The sequence below is a fragment of the Meriones unguiculatus genome, chromosome 7, assembly GCF_030254825.1.
Source record: "Meriones unguiculatus strain TT.TT164.6M chromosome 7, Bangor_MerUng_6.1, whole genome shotgun sequence".
Lineage (NCBI taxonomy): Eukaryota > Metazoa > Chordata > Mammalia > Rodentia > Muridae > Meriones > Meriones unguiculatus.
In genome coordinates, this window is record NC_083355.1 from 62,641,971 (window position 1) to 62,662,971 (window position 21,001).

General features: G+C 39.7%; 1 protein-coding gene and 1 long non-coding RNA gene across 2 annotated transcripts in view; one reads left to right on the forward strand and one right to left on the reverse strand.

Moving 5' to 3' along the window:
• Nucleotides 1–21,001, forward strand: part of Ttc6 (tetratricopeptide repeat domain 6) — a 224,040-nt gene that overhangs the window by 48,597 nt on the left and 154,442 nt on the right. Inside the window, exons 5-6 of the mRNA XM_060387540.1 lie at nt 2,561–2,691; nt 6,756–6,947. Of these exons, the coding sequence (XP_060243523.1) occupies nt 2,561–2,691; nt 6,756–6,947 (323 nt within the window). The remainder of the gene's footprint in view (nt 1–2,560; nt 2,692–6,755; nt 6,948–21,001) is intronic.
• On the reverse strand, nt 1,731–4,057 carry LOC132655231 (uncharacterized). Its single transcript, XR_009592965.1, has 3 exons — nt 3,979–4,057; nt 2,425–2,577; nt 1,731–2,158 (listed from the first exon to the last, which is right to left on the reverse strand). It is a non-coding gene; the product is annotated as an uncharacterized LOC132655231 (long non-coding RNA).

Below are 21,001 nucleotides of genomic sequence, written 5' to 3' on the forward strand. Positions count from 1 at the left end.
ACTGTCCTTGTAGGAAGCTTTAGAATGATTAAATAGCTTAGTAAAAAACGTTGTGCCACAACCCTCCTAACAGGAAGAGGTAATGCTTTTTGGAGCATGGGTTCCCTACAGACAAACATGGAAGACCAACCTCATTACTTCTCTTAGAATTCTATTAGATGGACTTTCATAAAAATGCTAAGCATGCTGCTCACTAACAGTGTCATGGGTAAGTCACAAGGCTTCTGGGCCCAGATTTTTCATGGACACTGTTTCTTTCTCCCCAGTACTAGGCATGTGAGTTTGGCCCAATTCCCAGACTATGCCTGTGTTGTTAAGTGAGGATAATGGCAGTGCCATTTTCCTAAGGCAAGGATGCTATACAGATACTATACGGATAGAGCTTAGTGTCTGGCACACAGAAGAATTAGCACGATTAGCGAGGGTTGATTACTGTGGTCTGAATTTTAGCAATCCACATATGAATGCTTCTTGAGTCATTGTAGCACACGATTGGTGTGTGAAAGTCTCTATTGGAGTGATGTAGGACGGTGTCCGGTTTAGCATATTCCTCAATAAGGTAGATGAGAATGTGGAAGGTTTACTGATTGGATTTGCAGATAACATCTAAAATTCGGTTGCTTAGAGTTCAGAATAAACTTACTAGTCCTAAAGCTATGTTACATTGTTTTTTTTTTGTCTTTGGGTCTACCGACCAAGTATGAGATCAGATTTAGTAGCAAATGTGATCAACCTCAGGCTTTAAATTATCATGCCGTTTTGTCACAGGGAAGACAAACACAGTTGCAGTTTACATTGTTGGTGGGTGCCACAGGGAGGATCCTCTTTTACTTGGTTGATCTGATCAGATCACATGTCAAATATTGTGTTCTTATCTGAGTATCCAACCACAGGAGGGTCCCTGGCAGATTAAACTGAAGAAAGGATGACAAAGCATGCCACTGCAAAACCGTTCCATGTAAGGTAGAGTTGAAGGGGCCACAGATGTTCATGTAGGGGAAAGCTGGCCCAAGCTTTGACTGTCTGCCAAACGGAAAGGAACTAGATTGTACTCTAATAGTTCCTGGGGTTTGAATTTAGATCAGTAGATTAAAGTTGTTAGATACTATAATAAAGAAACAAAACAGAATTGCGAGTAAGTGGATGTGTTTGGAAGAGAAACTGGCCGACAGTCTGTGCATCCATGTTTACTGCTCCCGTTCAAGCAGATCTGCTCAAGCAGATGACCAAGACTGGTAGAGATGCTGTAGGCAGAGTTCAGGTACGAACTGCAGGTGAGAACGGATTGCTCTGCTTCCATGATTGGCATGATTGGCTAGCCCCTCACCTAAGAAGCTGCAGGAAGTCACTCCTTTCTTACGGAGTTAAGCCCAATCCTGCAGCTAACTGTAATAACCTCCTTTTACCCAGTCCTCTGCTTATCCAGCTCTACCTCTGCCTTTGCTAAGAAAGCCTGTCTGCTTTCTCCTTGAAATCTAGTCTCACAGGCTGGACAGATGAGCTCAGCCCAGTGGTTAAGAGCACTGGCTTCCAGAGTACCCAGGTTCAATTCCCAGCACTTACATGGCAACACACAACTGTCCGTAACTCCTGTTCCAAGGGATCTGAGACCCTCACACAGACATACATACTGTCAAAACACTAATGTACATACAAAATGAAAATAGATAATTAAAAAATCTTGTTTCAAAACAAAAGCACAGAGCAACCCAGTAAGAAGAGTCCATATGTGAATTATTACAATCATATATTTTGAAAAATTTCCAGGAAACCCGAGAAAATGTTTTCAACATATAATTATTAAGAGGCAACTCTTTGTGAGACATAATGTATTTGGGTTTGCCCAGCAATAGAAATATAAAATGTATAGTTTGACAAATACCACACAAAATTACATTGTAAAGCCCCTGCTCCCACAAGAACACCCAGCTACACAACTGTAACATACGCGCAGAGGAACTAGATCAGTTCTATGCAGGCTTTCTGGTTGTCAGTTCAGTCGATTTCGGCCTCCGAAGGTGGAGATGGATGGGATCCTTGGAGCAAGCTGACTAGCAAGGCTAACTGAAATGGTGAGCTGTGGGTTCATCTGGGAGACCGTACCACCACAAAGTAAGGTGGAGAGTGATGGAGGATGCTCTCAGCACCAGACTTGGACCTGTGCATGCACACAAAAACACGTGAACATACGAACGCACACATACCATACATACCAAAAAAGGAAAAAAAAAAGTAGAGTAGATTGGGCTGGGGCACAGGGGCACAGCTTAGTGTTTGCTTGAGATCCGTGGCTCATCCTGTGTTTTTTCTTTAGTAATTTAAGGCAATAAATAAGAAATTTTGTAAGTAAATAAAATACTGACATTTTTATTTTCATCAGTACATGGACATAAAACTAGGGATCGTTTGGAAATAGTAACTTACCTTTAGTATAGTTATATTCTGATATACACATAGAAATCAGGAGTTTAAATATGAGACACAGCATTGAACATTCGAGAAAGGTCTAACTTCTTGTCGTCCAACTTTATTTAACGGCATGCTTTGTACGTTTCTAAAGGTGAGATCTTCAGAAATCTTGCAAATCAAAGGAAGAGAAATTAAACAAAGACGGATAAGTAAACCGGTTTTTAAGCCACCGAAGCCAAGAAGGAGTGTAAGAGCTCAGGAGGGTAAAAAACTAATTCGAAGGTAACTTCCTTAAATTTATATATTTTCTGTTTTATTTTTAATTATTTATTTTTATTTTATGTGTCTGAGTAATTGTTGGCATGCATGTGTGAGCACCAAATGCATGCCTGGTGTCTGGAGAGGTCTGAAGAGCATTGGAACTCTTGGAACTAGAATTCAGGATGGTGTGGATTCTGGGACTCCAATCCTCCACAATACCCGGGCTCTCTCTCCGACCACTTTGCACATTTTCTTATCCAAAGAGTAGTCATCCAGTGGCTTGACATGTAAAATTACAGTTTTAAAGGAAAAACTGAATGTTTTATTGTCTCATGGAGAGATCCAAGTGGAAAGTTGTCCAAGGAAAAGTTGCCGGTGGGTTTTTCGTCTGGGATGGGCTTCCCTCCATACTCCCTGTTTCTTGGAGTAGGGACAGCAGGCTAGAGATCATTGCTTTGGTCACCGTTTGATTAACTGCTTCTACTATATTGTTTAATTTTGCTGTGATAAAATAAAAGCCCATCTCAAAATGGTTATATGCTAGTCAGCTTAGTAATTTATGTTTCTCTGTACTGTCCATTCACATCTCCATCACGACCGGCTGTACCTTTAAAGAAGCTTCTTTTATTATTTATTGAGAAAAAGTCTTTCATACAATATGTTTTGATCATGTTTTTTTCTCTCCCCAGTTGGCTCCCGTATCTTCCCTACCTCCCTACCCACCTAACTTTATATTCTTTCTTTCTCTCTTTAAAACACAAATGAACAGAGGAGCAAATGAAAAGCAAACAAAACAAGAAATACACACACGCACACAGAAATCCCCCACAAAATCAAAAACCAAAATGTACAGTCAAAAGATCAATACGACAAAAATTGCATAAACAAAACAAACCTAGGCAAAAAGGCTACAAAAATACCATTTAATGGTGTTTCTTTATCACACCGGTTTGGATAGTGGTGTGTGAGTGCAACTCAGATTATGGTCTACCTTCACCACCCAACCAGCTGAAACTGGTTTTCATTTCACCATTGCGTTTCCTTTCTTCCTTCCTCCCTCCCTCCCTCCCTCCCTCCCTCCCTCCCTCCCTTCCTTCCTTCCTTCCTTCCTTCCTTCCGTCCTTCCTTCTTTCTTATAGGTTGCTTTATTCTAGATTATCTTCATTTAACTCTTTATGGAGGTTTAAAGAAATTTTAATTACTGGCTTTTGTTGTTGCTTTGGAAACTGGGAAGCTTTGGGTATGAAGACAACCTGTTTTATCTTTCTTTAACCGAGGGCTTAAACTTCGTAAATGGACATTACTCACAGTTTAGTAGTTGAGAGTGGATTCATGAGTACAGAATTCCAAAGCTGATGAAACAGTGAAATTGGCATCTAAGTGACCCTGTGCATGCCATTGCTTATCTGCACTGCTTTAAGCTCATTTAGTTAGCAAGATTATGTATTAAAACAAACAGTGACAGCAGGCAACAGGTATTCTACCTTCAATAAATAGTTACTGTCAGATTACCAATGAAGCAGAAACTTCTTGATTTTTTTTGTCCCTAAAAATCCTTGCATTTAGTGCATTAAGCAGAGTAGTGTGGCCACCCACAGAGGCAGGGTCTTTTCTTTTTTTATGTCTTAGTGTTTCAAAGAATGACAAATAGTCCTGCTTAAAGAGAGTGCGCTGTAAAAACACATTGGCTTTCTTGAGGATGCCAAAAATATTTGTAGCTCTTATTGACATATATTTGTTATTTTAATTCATGAACGCTGATTTTAGAAATTTCCATTATACAGAAACTAGACTGAAGTGCAGGGAAGAAATATAGGCCATTTAAAGAAGTCACTCTATAAAAGAGGATCTTGAACAATATTGCTGAAAGGCTTTAACACACTAGTCCTTTGTCTTCAACCAGTCTGTCTTTTCTCACCAGTGGCTAGCCCTCAGAGTAAGTGGTTGCCCTGGGAACTCAGTCATTTGGTACTCTGTGTTGTTTGGTGATGGAGGCACAGGAATTCAGATTGGTTGCAATGATATATATAATATATCATGATATATATATATTTATATATATATATCCAGAATATATTTTATATAATATACATAATCAGAATATATATAAATAATAACACTAAATATTCTGAATATATATATATATATATATGTAATCATATATAGTAAGATCTGAAGTGCACTCTACAAGCTAGGACCTGTCTGAAGCAGAATGATGGTTTAAGTAAGTTTGACATGAGAGCTTACTTTTTTGTTCCTTTCCCTGCTCCTCTCCCTCCCCCATCTCCAATTCTCTCTTCTTTCCATTTTATAGGGAGAACCTATAGCCCTGCATTCCTGGTCACTGCTATCCACTCTCCCAATCAGGTTTCTTGTCTCAGACATTTCATTGGCTTTAGATTTATTTCTTTTCCTCCCCCACAGTGTTCACAAAAGCTTTTGTCCTTGTTGGACTTTATGCTACTCAGGAAAAGTCATAGACTTTTGTATGTATGTATGTAGTATACCTAGCAATAGGCTAAATGGCATCAGTGAAATTCAGTAACAATAAAAATAAAACAATGTTTTATTTTTTTTATAAAATAAACTCTTTTTTATGTTAAAAAAGAGTTCTCATAAATGTAAAAGCTAGAAAAATTTATTCCATTCCTTTTCTCAAGGTATTTAGAGAAGTTGGTAATATAACTTGCAAGCTCAAGAAGGCTCTGATCCTGACCCAGACAAAGCCAAAATCTATATTCTCTATTCTATGCTACTAGTTGAGGGTTTCTAGACACATGGGCCACTAAACAGAGAAGCACTGACCACTGAGAAAAGGATCAATACAAGAGAAGACAAAGCAAAACAGACAAACAAGCAAAATTCCACCACCTCCAAAAAAAAAAAAAAAAAAAAAAAAAAAAAACCTCAGGACCTATACAATGCATGGAAAGAAACACTTATAAAATACAAACACTCCCCAACTCCTGCCCCACACACCAACATCAAGGGGGTAGAAAGTAAAGTAGAAACGAAGAAGAAGAAACCTCAGCAGAGGCATGTCATCAAGGTATTGTCTGAAGGATGTTTAGACACGAACAGCAGGCTCCATAGCAGTCTGTTCAAGCTGACGATACTTGATAGCTCTGGTGTGAGAGACTGTTCCTAAGTGCATTTACTCTTTTTAAGCTAAGGCCTATGGCCAAATGAGAACTTTAATGAAAACATTTAAATGCAGGCAGTCCAACCCCAGAACCACACTCTCTTAACTAGGGTTCTAGAAGTCAGACAAGATGCTAGATGCCTTTAAACTTGAGAGAAGCCAGGTAGGTGCAGTAAGCAAAACGAGCACTGGCCTGAGTAAAGGAGCAAGGATTTATCTGCAGATGGAAAAAGACAGCACAGTACCCAGCTCACCTTTCACAGCCTTGCTTCTCAGGAGGACCATGCCCGGAGTGTGCTGGTAATGATACATGCTGGGATCCCAGTAGGGGCTGGTTTGTTGACCTAGCCCAACTAGGCCTGCTCTGAAGGAAGGGTGATCTCTCCAGTACAGAATTACTATGAGGGTTAGAATGTGTAAAGCACCCAGAATGCAACCTGGCATATACTAGGTGCTTCAAAGGTTGGTTGGATGACGTGTCATACAAAATCAAGAAGGCGGCTCATCATGACTTATTTGCTTCTCTGGAGAGGGTACAGAGAGGCACATTTAAGGAGTGGGGAAAGGATGTGATAACTGAAGACACAGTGTTTCACTAATGAATTTCTGTAGTGTGGGTCTTGTTATGTTGTTTCATTAGCAGAGGAAGAAACTGGAGACTGAGTTACAGAATTCAAGTGAGGAGAGCCCATTGGAGGAATGACAAGTTTGCTTTAGTTTGCATTGAGAAGACGAGTAGCTTGGTATGAATTTGAAGCTCTGGGCATTTCTCAATGCCGCAATATTAAATCTGTCATAAGCCGTTATTATAGTTTTGTGTCTGATCTCACTATCTGTACTTCACTGTTCTTTTTAAAGTCTGAACTGAACTGTCAGTGTCAATCTGTGTCTTATCAAGCGCCCATAAAATGATGAAAGACATTCACTTTATGTCCTGTTCCAGAATCCCACAGCCTCTTCCCATTCCTCATCTTCATGACCTGTGCAACAAGGTTCCTAATGTGGAGTTACCTATGGATCTGCGTCTGGCTTCTCGAGTGTACCACACTCCCGACAGGAGAGGTCACAAGGCCATGCTTGGAGTACTGGAGTCATCTCTTTTAGGTGCTTGCTCTGTAGATGAGCAGAGAGACAGGTAAGTTTTCTGGTTATTTTGTTCTAAACTGTCAAAAACATCCAGAGAAGAGAGAAAATATGAGAGAGAGCCTTTCTAATTAATTCATCGATGTCTGAGCCCACATGGTGCAGCCTTAAAGGCCCTGTCTCTACAATGTCTTCATTGGAAATTAAGGTTTCAGCACATGAACACTGAGAGGCACATTCACCCATACTACTAATTTATCATAAGGAAATTTGATTGATTTACCCAGCTCTACAAGTGTAGCGCGTACATTATTTTATTTTTTTAACTTCATGATAACTCTGAGATACAAATACGAAAATTGAGATTCAATGAAAGTTAAGTACCTTATCTCTCTCTCTTTCTCTCTCTTTTTGCTGTTAAAAGAATCACGGTTTTGGGATGAGAACTGAGCAGGTGTTTAAATTAGAGTCCACTGTCATACTTTGGTCCTGGACAGTGTGTAGAAGCTGTGTGTTTGGAGTTCACTCCAGGTCTCTGTGTCTTTTCCTTTTTTTTGGGAAACTGTGTACAGCGTATGATCCACAATATTCTTGAAAGAGGAGAGAAAGGGGAATAGAGCATTCTGACTACAATGGTACCTGCTTTTGCGTGTTTTCTATTTAAATTTTCAACTGCTAAGGGAGAAGTCATGATTTCCATTTTATGCATAAAGAAATTTAGGCTTCATAACATTAAGTTACTTGTCCAAATTATCTCTGATTAGTGAATGGAATCCAGGAATGTCTAACTCAGTTCTACCCTCAATCATTTTTCCATTCTTTCTCCACTTAAAATATATACTAAAGACATTTTTTTTTGTTCTAATAACCCCTTCCGATTAAATCTTATTATCCTAGATCCCAGGTATACTATATATCTACTTTAGTATTGTATGTATTCATACACTTGTGAATATAAAGAAAACTCTTCTATCATCCTCCTCTCCCCAAACCCAGAGTGTGAGTTTTCACCTTCATGGAGCAAGTGTTTTCCTCCCACCATCAACAATGCTCTAGTCCCCTACATTTTAAAAGATTGGGTAAGGCTCAGAAAAAAAAATTACCTATGTCAAGAATAATACAAAATTAAATATTAAAATAAATTGGACCCATTTCAGAATTACAGCTTATTCTAGACATATAAGAATAAGATTTAAAAGAGAAAGGGAGGGGGGATAGCTGGAAGAAGGTGGAAGAGAGGGACCAGGAGGGAAGGAGGGAGGGGCTACGATCAGGATGTAAAGTGAATGTATAAATTAAAAACAAATTAAAAAAATCACCTCCGGTTGTGTTCACACATTACTTTACTCTTTTCATGGTATATTCTGAACCCGTTGCCTCAGATTGAGACTATTAGTATAAGTTGGAGCAATGTATGCATTCTTTTACAGTTTAAAATCATCCATTTTCCTGGTGTTCAACAACCATAATGAATTTTAACTTCACTCCTTGAAAGAAGGAATTTAAACCATTATCATACTTAATTCTTAATGAAGCAGTATGTAATTTTGGGACACATGTACCAATGAACAGGGCACCTCTGAAGTCCAATGTGTGGGGTTTGGAAATGTGGGAGCCGTTTCAGCATCTCTGATAAAAAAATAACAGCCTAAAGCTTGGAGTACAAAACAAAGACTGTATGTAATTGAGAAGGCACGAGATTCTATGATTGCAAAATAAAGACTGTGCAATCTCGTAGGCATGAGACTGTACTTCTTTCTCTTTCCTTTAGTACCTAGGATTGAACTCAGGCCTGGAGCATGTTATTCAGGTTTCTCTGCCACTGAGCTAGGCATCCAAGTGCCACAGTGTCCAGGCCTTTCTGCTCACACTCCAAAGGCCCAACATCCTTTTGAGTACTAATGGCTTGTATCATTCAGCAACGTGTTAAAAACAAAACAAAAAACAAAACAAAAAACAAAAACTGCTTTCTTTCCAATTCTAAGTTTTTTCTTTTTCCAGGTAGCTCTCACTTTCTTTTTCCCAGAGAGGAAGTAAGTGCGGTTTGATACTGATAATTCTTGACAATTTGTTTCTAAATACCAAATAAGAAGTTAACTTAAGTACTGAATATTTAATTCTTTAGCATCCATCTCTTGAGGATTACCTTGCTAAACAAAGCTTTACCTTTTCAAAACATACCTGTCTGCAAAGCTTCCCTGTTTGGAGAAACGTGTGATTTTTCCTCCTGTGAAAAGAGTTCTGAAGAAAGGTAACTGGAAGTACAAAGTAGCTCTCACTTCACGGATTTGCTTTTGCCGTAATAAAAACAGTGAGCTCTAAATCATAATATTTGTGGTTTGAAGACTTTTTGCTTTGCTAGTTCTATGATATTGTTATTTGTGGTAAATACCAAGAATATTTCAGTAGAAGGGTGAGAATATACGCTCACATTTATTTAAAACAACAAAGGTACTAGTGAAATGTACATTTATATTGTTGAATATTCATATTGAATATTCTACTTTAAGATGGATTTTGTGTTTCATAGAGATATTAATGGACATTTATTTAGATGTCTTAGTTTTGATTATTCTTAATTTTGGGTGCTGTGGTTGAATCCTTATGCGTGTTAAATAACGTTTCTCCCACTGAATTATACCCCTAAGCTTTGGTATGGACTTTTATTGTGGTTTTGAAGGTAGTTCATTGTTATGTAGTCCAGGCTGGCCTAAAGGCTGATTTCAAAGTTTTATTAATCTCCCTGAGCTGAGGTTTTTAAAGCAGGAGAAAAGTCATTGAAAAGTTGTTATGCCATTTGTGCCTTTAGCAGGTTAGTAGGCAGCGGTTCAGACATTCCTTGTTAATACATGTGCTGAAGTCATAAATGACATCCTATAGTGCCAGCTTTCCCCCCAGATTATGTGGGAACAGTGACTTTATCTTATCTTTTCCCTCAGCGCATGACACTGCTTAGTCTCTTGTCATCCTGAAAAGTGTAACTTGGTTTTTGTACATTGGCTCTGCCCCCCAAACCCTCACCACACAGATAAGATACTTGGAAATACACACACACACATGGGTCAATCCCTATGCATATATATGTGTATGTATATATGTATGAATGCATATGTATGTGTGCATACATATATATGTATATACACACACATATACATAATATTATATATCTACACACATATATGGGGATTGAACCCAGGGCCTATTACATGCTGGGAAATTGCTGTTCTCTAAATCATTAACTTAAAAACAATCTTTTGGGCTGGAGAGGTGCCTCATCAGTTAAGAGCACTGATTGTTTGTCCAGAGGGCCAGGATTCAGATGCCAGCATCCACATAGCAGTTCATTGTCTATATCTCCAGTTCCAGGAGATCCAGCGCCTTCTTCAGGCCTCTCTGGACACTAGGCATGCAAATGGTGCACAAACATGCATGCAGGCAAAATACCCATACATACAAAATAAAATTAAAAAAATTAAGAAACCCAAACATCTTTTGCTATTTTATTTTAAAATTTACTTGTGGTAAGGTTGAGCTTTTTTTTTTTAAATTTTTTTTAATGTTTAGGGCTAACCATTTCTACTTTTGAAAACTCCAACCACATAATCTTGGAGTTGTGATTCATCTTTCATTGATTTGTAAATGGTCTTCTTATATTAAAGTTTTAATTCCTTGCCACATATACTGAAGGCACTTTTCAAAACCTTACTCTTCACTTATGTCTGTGGTGTTTTATTGTATACTGAAGTTTTGATTTGTATACAGTAAAACTTTTGTGGGATGGTGGGTCAAGACAGGGCCTCATACAGTAGTTCAGGTTTGCCTGGAACTGACTCTGTAGCCAGGGTAACCCCAAACTCATTGTGCTCTTTCTACCTCAGCCTACTGAGTGCTGAAATTTAAGGTCGGAGCCCACGCTCTGCTTTCCAGCATGCTTTTTTTTTAAAAAAAAATTATTTATTGTTTTATCAATTACAGCTTATTCACTTTGCATCCAAGTTGTAGCCCCCTCCCTAGTCCCCTCCTAATTCTGCCCTCCCTCCCTCCCTCATCTCCTCCCATGCCCCTCTCCAAGTCCACTGATAGGGGACGTCCCCCTCCTCTTCTATCTGACCCTAGCTTATCAGGTCTCATCAGGACTGGCTGCAATGTCCTCCTCTGTGGCCTGGCAAGGCTGTACCCTCCAGGGGGAGGTGATCTAAGAGCCAGCGACTGAGTTCATGTCAGAGACAGTCCCTGTTCCTATTACTAGGGAACCTACTTGGAGACTGAGCTGCCATGGGCTACATCTGTGCAGGGGTTCTAGGTTATCTCCATAAATGATCCTTGGTTGGAGTATCAGTCTCAGAAAAGACCCTTGTGTCCAGAATTTTTTTTCTCTCTTTATGGAGCTCCCGTCTCCTCCAGATCTTTCTATCTTCCCCTTCTTTCATAAGATTCCCTCACTCTGTCCAAAGTTTGGCTATGAGTCTCAGCCTCTGCTTTGATACCCTGCAGAGCAGAGTCTTTCAGAGTCCCTCTGTGGTAGACTCCTCTCCTGTTTCCTGTTTTCTTCTTCTTCTGATGTCCATCCCATTTGCTTTTCTGAATGAGGATTGATCATCTTAGCCAGGGTCCTCCTGCTTGCTTAGCTTCTTCAGGTGTACAAATTTTAGCATGGTTATCCTATATTATATGTCTAATATCCACTTATAAGTGATTATATACCATGTGTGTCTTTCTGCTTCTGGAATACCTCACTCAGGATGATCTTTCCAGTTCCTACCATTTGCCCGCAAATTTCATGATTTCCTTGTTTTTAATTGCTGAGTAGTATTCCATTGTGTAAATGTACCACAATTTCTGTATCCATTCCTCCATTGAGGGACGTCTGGGTTCTTTCCAGTTTCCGGCTATTACCAATAAAACTGCTACGAACATGGTTGAGCAAATGTCCTTGTTGTATACTTGAGCATCTTTTGGCTATGATGGTATAGGAGTGGTATGGCTGGATATTGAGGAAGCACTATTCCTAATTGTCTGAGAAAGCACCAGATTGAGTTCCAAAGTGGTTGTACAAGTTTACATTTCCTCCAGCAGTGGAGGAGGGTTCCCCTTTCTCCACAACTTCTCCAGCATGTGTTGTCACTTGAGATTTTGATCTTAGCCATTCTGATGGGTGTAGAGTGAAATCTCAGGGTCGTTTTGATCTGCATTTCCCTGATAGCCAAGGATGTCGAACATTTCTTTAAGTGTTTCTCTGCCATTCTATATTCCTCTACAGGGAGTTCTCTGTTTAGGTCTGTACCCCATTTTTAAATTGGATTACTTGATTTGTTGCTTTTAACTTTTTTTAGTTCTTCATATATTCTGAATATTAGCCCTTTGTCAAATATTGGATTGGTGAAGACCCTTCCCCAATTTGTAGGCTGTCATTTACATATATGACAGTGCATTATGCTGCATTTTCTTCTAGAGATTTTATGGCTTTCTTGAGAAAAAAATGCCTGTTCCATCTATAATTTATTTTGTAATCTTTTAAATAACCTCTTCTTTTTTCACTAATTTGGAGTTCCAACAGTAGCAACATATACTGAAACCCTTGACCTCTGAGAGGCAGGGAGGTGTGTACTGGTGCTTCCCTCTCTTCTCTTGTGCTCATTTTATTCATCCTGCCATCCAAGTCCATGGCTCTACATTCAGGATAGATCTTCCCCTTCAGACTAGCCAAGGAATGTCTCCTGGCTGATTCCAAGTCTGTTTGATTTGTGAATGATGGATCTTCACTTCCTCTTATCATGGACACAAGGAAGACAAAGTTCTTTTTTTAATTTTTTAATTTTTTGATTATACTTTATTTACTTTGTATCCCAGCTGTAATTCCCACCCTTCTCCCCTCCCAGTCCCGCCCTCCTTCCTTCTTCTCCTCCCATCCCCTTCCCTCAGTCCACTGATAGGGGAGGTCCTTTTCCCCTTCCATCTGACCCTAGCCTATCAGATTTCATCAGGACTGGCTGCATTATCTTCCTCTGTGGCCTGGTAAGGCTGCACTCCCCCCAGGGGGAGGTGGTCAAAGAGTGAGCCCCTGAGTTCATGTCAGAACAACCCCTACTCCCCTTACTAGGGAACCCACTTGGATACTGAGCTGCCATGGGCTACATCTGTGCAGGAATTCTAGGTTATCTCCATGAATGGTCCTTGGTTGGATTATAGTTCTTTGCAAAGATCCCTGTGCCCAGATTTTTTTGCTTCTGTTGGTCTCCTTGTGGAGGTCCTATCCCCTCAAGGTATTTCTATCTCCCCTTCTTTCATAAGATTCCCTGTACCCTGCCCAAAGTTTGGCTATGAGTCTTAATATCTACTTTGATACCCTGCTGGGTAGAGTCTTTCAGAGGCCCTCTGTGATAGGCTCCTGCCCTGTTCCCTATTTTCTTCCGCTTCTGATGTCTATCCCATTTGCTTTCTGAATGAAGATTGAACATCTTCCCCAAGGTCCTCCTTCTTGTTTAGCTTCTTTAGGAGTATAGATTTTAGTATGTTTACTTTAGTATGTTTAGTATGATTTTAGTATGTTTAGTATGTTTATATTAGGTGATTAATATCCACTTACAAGTGAGAATATACCATGTGTGGAAGACCAAGATCTTAGTACATTGACTCTTACAGAAAACATGGATGATAGACAAACCATGGCACTGCATTTATATCTTAGATCCCACGTTTTTTAGTATGTTTTTGGACACTTGCTGTATTTCACTGATTTGTTGATGTAAAACTATTGTGTTGATTTGTACAAATACAAAAAGAGATGGTGGCAGAAATGCTGCTGTGCAAGCATTGGCTGACCTCAACTAATTATCCCTGTTGCCAGTTTCCTGGCTCAGAGAGATTCTTAAGGAATGAATTTCGGAACCATTAACTAACCTGGCTTCAAATCACAAATTCCTGGTTAATTTTTATCATCAGATCATTAGTATCACTCATTAAAACAGTAGCAATAACAATTGAAAAACAGAAGTTTAAATAATTAAATGTGTGTTTTATTATTTGTTATAAATAAATATTTAATGATTACATAAAATACACAAGAAAATGAAAACAAAAAAAGCAGTTGTACAAAATCTTGCCATTTGGAAATTATATTAGCATTTTAATTTTTTATTTCCTTTTTTTGCACTTGACTATGAGTTCTTGGTGTGTGTATGCCTGTATGTTCGAGTGCAGCTGTGGGGGCATACATGTGCGTATGTAGGAGGCATGCATGTAGGTAATGCCAGAGGGTATTTTTGACCATCATTCCTCATGCACCATACACCATCGTTTTTGTTGCAGAGTCAGTGACTTGGAACTCACCATGTAGATTGTACTGGCTGACTAGAGAGTCCTAGGAATAAATGTGTCTCTGCCTCCCTGTGCTGGTATTTGAGTGCAAACCACAATAATCAGCTTTAAATATTTATTTCTTTAAGTTTTGCTACTATAATAGAATTATATAATTTCTCTTTTCCATGTCCTCACTGGAAGCTGTCCCATATAACCTTCTATCCCCTGCTCTTCCAGAGGACCCAAGTTTGGTTCTCAGAACCCGCTTCTGGGAGCTCACAGCCATCTGCAACTTTAGCTGCAGGAGAGCAGATACCCTCTTCTGGTCTCTGCTGGCACCTGCACACATGTGCCATATAGGTAGAGATAGAAGTATATAGACATCATACAATCTCTAGAAACAGTTTTTGCAGTGGCATTTCAGACAACTGGTTACTGGTCTGTGAACCTTTCATCCATTGCTCTTCGGGATCCACTCTGAGCTCTTTGTCTGTTTCCCCGCACCTGCCCCCTCCCATTTTAAATATCTATTTTCAATTGTGTGTGTGTGTTTATTCATGCATTCAGGCGCATGCACACATATCCCTGTGTGTGTGTGTTCACATGAGTGCAGGTGCCTGCAGAAGCCAGAAGTGTTGGGTCCCCTTAGGGTTGAGTTATAGTTGGTTGTGTGTCACCCAAGCAGGTGCCTGAAGCTGAACTTGGGTCCTTTGCAAGAACTGGTGAGCCATCTTTCCAGCCCTGGCACCATTTTTTCTCCTCCCTTTTGACTGGAGTGCCTAGGGCTTAAACTGCAGCCTCTTTTCATATCTGCCTATACTCACAAAGTGAGCTTCCCAAGGTCCCAGGCTTTAAAAGCCATCTACATGATGCTGAGCATTAATTACTCAGGTAAGTGCAGCGATGCTCCTCACGGCACACTGTATAAATACAGACTGCCCACATTTAGGACGGACCTTTCCACCTCCATTAGCCCAGTCTAGAAACTCTCACTGGCATTCCGGAAGTTTGTCTCCTAGGTGAGTCTAGGCACTGTTAAATTGGCACTTGGTATCTACCATCCCACCTGTTCTTGTTCCTTATTGTTAATGTGAGATAAGAATGTCAATCAAGCCTCTGACATTATTTTCAAGTGATTTGCTACTCCCACATTCTTACAGGAGTTTACATCTTATTTTAATTGCACCAGCATATGTTCAGGGGTGGACCGCTTTCTCATTAACTTTTCCTTGTACGTGGAAAGCCATCCAGATTTGCTACTATATCTCTTCAGTTGAGGATTTTCCTCCGTTTTGAATAATGTTTGCATTATATTTACTTTATGCATTTCTTTATAAATATCAATCACCTATAGGTTGGATCTTAAGTTTGTATTCTTCATGTATGTCACTTGTTAGCTTATATTAATCTCTCAAACTTCTGCTCATCAGTGGTTTCATGTTTTGAGGTATGAAGTTTAAAAACCACAGCTCCCACTTTAATAGTTACAGGATCATTTTTCTCAGTCACTTACGTGAAGTATACGGCTTTATTTTATTACTTGCTTCATTCCACACTAAAGATTTTTCTTTGTAGACCATAATGAGTCTTTTAAAGATATTCTTGTTTCCCCCTGACAGTCTTTACTTGGCTCCTTGACTGTATTTCTTTGTTACACATTGAAGGTTCTCCTCATAGAACTACTGTTGGATTTTTCTATGTACTCATATTTGAAGGAAGACTGAAGAAAGGTCTTTTCTGGCTACCCAAAATAATACAGGATAGGTTTACCTGTCAGTGTTTACACTGTCCAGTTTGGAAGTCCTAAAATCCTATTGTAAGATTTTAAGTAGGCTAACCAGAGGTAAAGATTTATATTCCCCTCATTCAGAATACTGAAATATATGAATACTGAGAAATATGGAGCAGAATCTGAAAATTTTACCTGTTTCTCCTCAGTGATTGTTGAGACTATATTAAAGATCTTTTCCTATTGGATTTTATGTATTATAACGGTTATTATAGGCCTCTTTGTGAGCACATATATTACCTATATTTTATAAGAGTGACACTGAATAAATTTGAAAGCTTCTACTCCTTTGAAGAGACATGAAGTGTATTGCACAGAGACAAATGTGTAATTATCTTAACATTATTATCTCTGCATCATATGACTTACAAATAAGCTGTACAAAGAATGCTTCTACTTGGAAGATTTCATCCAACTTCTTCAAGGAAGTTAGTGACATTTGGTAAGGACATAGGAAATTGTGTAATAGACGAGTGAAGAGAGTTGTTTATACTAACAAGTATGTAGTATATAAAATACTTAATTTCCCAAATGAAGAAACTGTGGCCCGTTGCTAAGGAAACTGGTTCATATGTACATAGCTGGTAAAAGTGAGGACTCAGACTCGGATGGCTCTGAATCTCAGTGTGGTTTTTATTGTATCTCACTGTGTCATGCATCTGTGACTCCCCTTTCTCTATATGCTTTGTCTTGAATACACATTCTCACCCTATCTCCAGTCTCTAGTTGCATAGGAAGAAACATGCCCGCTCGCCCTTGGTAGCTCACATTTGTTCCGTTGCCATCTAATGTTGGAATCAGAGTATTTGCTTGTAGTGTGGTGGAGGGGGGGTTGTAATCTTACTTCTTCATTTTACTAGTGTTTGTTCCCTTCTAGGCATCTAGACAGAGGATGTTGCTAACTGTGGGGGACTTCCTTATGCTAATTATGTAACTCCATAAAGCTTTGGGGTTTCTGAACATTGCCTGTTTTGTTTTTTGTTTTTTTTTTCCATCACTCATTGCACATTTCCACCCTCTAGAATGCACCAGTGGCTCATGCTAATGCTTTCTGATGACAGCTTTAGAAATACCACTGTCTGTGGTCTGTTGTACTTCATTCTTAATGTGCTTTGCGTCTTGTTCCTTACGTCCTTCCAGCATAGGTATCGGGGACTGTCTTTCACTCCTCATTTTTCTTATTGTCTGCCATTTCTCAGTAATCAGGCTATTCCTGGCCCCACTTTATTTTTCTCTTAACCTTTGCTGTATAATCTAGGCAAAAACCTAAGGTATTATATTGAAGAGTCTAAGACTTAAACCTTGTTGGTGGTATGTGTCACAGATGAACATACATCAGGGTTGTGCTAAATTTTTATTTTTTTTTACAATTTATTCATTTTATATGTTGATTGTAGCTCCATTCCCTCATCCCCTATTAGTCTCACCCTTCCTCCCTCTTTCCTCCATCCCTTTCCTCTAGTCCACTGAAAGGGGAGTCCTCCTCCCCTGTCATCTGATACTAGCTTGTCAAGTCTTATCAGGACTACTTGGTAAATCTCTTACCCCAACTCTCTTGTTTGTAAATGAGGAGACAAAGGCAAAGCTCTGAACCCCCAAACACATGGCAGAATTAGAATCAGAATCAATTCTGGCCTCAGTTAAGTTTATGCTGCAGAAACATTTAGTGCATATTTTCATTAGCATACCTTTTTAAAAAATCATGTCTTTGCCTACATGTATGTCTGTGCATTGTGTCCATGCCTGGTGTTCAAGGAGGTCAGGAGGGGGTGTCAGATCTAGGAACGGAGGTACAGACTTCTTTTTTTCCTTTTTAAAAAATTCTTTATTAATTACACTTTATTCACTTTGTATCCCCCCCGTGGCTCCCTCCCTCCTCCTGTCCCAATCCCTCCCTTCCTCCACCCTCTGCATGCATGCCCCTCCCCAAGTCCACTGATAGGGGAGGACTTCTTTTCCCTCCTTCTGATCCTAGTCAATTAGGTCTCATCAGGAGTGGCTGCATTGTTTTCTTCTGTGGCCTGGTAATGCTGCTTCCCCCTCAGGGGGAGGTAATCAAAGAGCAGGCCAATCAGTTCATGTCAGAGACAGTCCCTGTTCCTATTACAATGGAACCCACTTGAATGCTGAACTGCCATGGGCTACATCTGTGCAGGGGTCTTAAGTTATCTCCATGCATGGTCCTTGGTTGGAGTATCAGTCTCAGGAAAGACCCCTGTGCTCAGAATTTTTGGTTCTGTTGCTCTCCTTGTGGAATTCCTGTCCTCTCCAGATCTTACTGTTTCCCACTTCTTTCATAAGATTCCCTGCACTCTGCCCAAAGGTTGCCGGTAAGTCTCAGCATCCGCATTGATAGTCTGCAGGGCAGAGCCTTTCAGAGGTCCTCTGTGTCAGGCTCCTGACTTGTTCCCTCTTTTCTCCTTCTTCTGATGTCCATCCTCTTTGCCTTTCTGGATAGAGATTGAGCATTTTAGCAAGATTCTTCCCTCTTGATTAGTTTATTTAGGTGGAGTACAGACTTTCGTGATCCACCATGTGGGTACCAAAGATCAAACTTGGGAAGAACTGCAAGTGCTCCTAACTGCTGAGAACTGCCTTTTGTGTATTTTTATCCTTACAGAGTGGTAACAGGAAAAAAAAGCCATTTAGTGTACACAGCAGTATTTGATAAGATAGTTTCTTAGTATGGTTTTATTTTTTGTATGGAAAGACATAAAAAAGAAAAATTTTGCAGTCCTATCCCATGACTTCCTAACTTTTACACATTTCTTTTTTTTAATTTAATTTTATTTTTTTCTTATCAGTTACATTTTATTAACTCTGTATCCCAGCCGTGGTGTCCCAATCCCTCATTCCCTCCCAGTCCCTCCCTCCTTCCCTCATCTCCACCGTGCCCCTTTCCAAGTCCACTGATGGGGGGGACCTCCTTCCCATTCATCTGATCCTGTTTTATCAGGTATCTTCAGGACTGGCTGCAAAGCCCTCCTCTGTGGCCTAACAGGACTGCTCCTCCCTTGGGGGTGGGGAGGCCAAAGAGCCAGTCATTGAGTTCCTGTTAGAAATAGTCCTTGTTCCCCTCACTTTGGGAAACCAATTGGTTACTGAGCTACCACAGGCTGCATCTGAGTGGAGGTTCTAGGTTATATCCATACATGGTCCTTGGTTGAATGTCAGTCTCAGAAAAGACCCTTTGCCCAGATATATTTGGTCCTTGTGGAGCTCCTATCCTTTCCCCATCAGACTAACTCCCCTTCTTTCTTATGATTCCCTGTACTCTGCCAAAGGTTTGGTTATGAGTCTTTGCTTTGAAAACACTGCTAGTTAGAGTCTTTCAGATGCGCTCAGTAGACTCCTGTCATACGTTCAATGCACATCCCATCTGTCTTTCTAAACGAGAGTTGATCATCTTACCCCATGTTTGCTCTCTTGATTATCTTTTTTAGGTGTGTAGATTTCATTATGTTTATCATATCTTATAGGTCTATATAAGTGAGTATATACCGTGTTTGTCTTTCTCCTTCTGGGATATTTCACTCACAATAATCTTTTCTAGCCATGTGTGTTGTTAAAGTAAAACAGTGCCATTCCACCAGATGTCACTGTTAGCATGCAGCAAAGGAGTTACAGTCCTGAAAAGGCACACCACCCTGATCTGATTTTGTTAAAACAAAAATCTGTGCAGTTACCCATATATTTCCCTATAAACTTCTCATGCTGAGACTATTCCTTGCTTTCAAGAAAGCATGCAAAATTTTCATCTGCCCGAGCTTCGGATTTTAAAGAAACAGTACACCAGGATAAAGAAACCTGCGCACAGTGTAGCGTCTTAGACGGTGAGCTTGGAAAATTCTTCCAGACCTCGGCTCTACTTTTTAAACAATACAGTCACAGTTCTCTAAATTGTGGAGTGAGACCTTGTGATGAGGTTGTAAAAATCGTTTTAGTGATTAGCTATGAACATTTGAGAACGGCATTACAGCAGCTATTGCATATAAATATACCTTGGTAGCATTTTTGTAAGGGAATATTTCTAGTTTTCCTATGCATCTAGTCTGTGAATTACCTGAAAGTGACAATGGGCTCCTGAGAACTTTCCTTCAGATTTTGTACACCTTGCAGCAAGGTACGCTTTCTAAGAAAGAGACAGTGAAGCTGTGATGAAGAACTCTTCTCTGCAGGGTCTCCCTAAGGCAGAGGAGGGCTGCCAGAGGGAGAAACCTCTGTGTTTTATAGCATGCGATTCACAGTTGCTTATATGTAACTTAGAGTTCTCACAACTTGTATCAAATGTCTTCTAAACTTCTGTTGTAAGCAACCTACAGTAAGAAATGTATTTCATATCCTGGTCTGATGGTATTGACTTTGAAAAAGGTATAGCTTTAATGTTAGAGAGATGGGCTTGTTTTGTTCCATTGGCCTCTTCCTTGATAGTAACAACATAAATTATAGTTTAGTCATTTGCTGAACATGTACTATTTGAAACACTGTTTGCATATAGTTTCCTAATCAGTAGAAGTAAGAACCAATCCGTGGAGCCAGGTGCTGTGGCACATGCCTATAATCCCAGTACTCAGGGAGGCAGAGGCAGGTGGATCTCTGTGAGTTTGAGGCCAGCCTGGTCTATAAAGTGAGACCAGGACAGCCAAGGCTATGCAGAGAAACCCTGTTTTGAAAAACAAACAAACAAATGAACAATAGCAACAACAACAACAAAAACCTGAATCAGTATTGCCATTTACAAACAAGGAAACAGATTGAGGAAGAAAAAAAATACCCTTCAAGTGTCTTAGTCTGTTTTGTGTTGGTCTAACAGAATACCCAAGACTTGGTAATTTATTAAGGCCGAACCAGTCATATTTATAGTAGAGTGTTGGGAGTTCCAGAGCAGGCAGCTGCAAACGTTTTATGGACTCATGCTTTTTCAAATCATGATGGAAAAATGAAAGGACAGGAAATCTCACAGAGAATGAAGATGAGTGCTTGTCTATCAGCGCTAACTCATTCCTGTGGAAATGGCA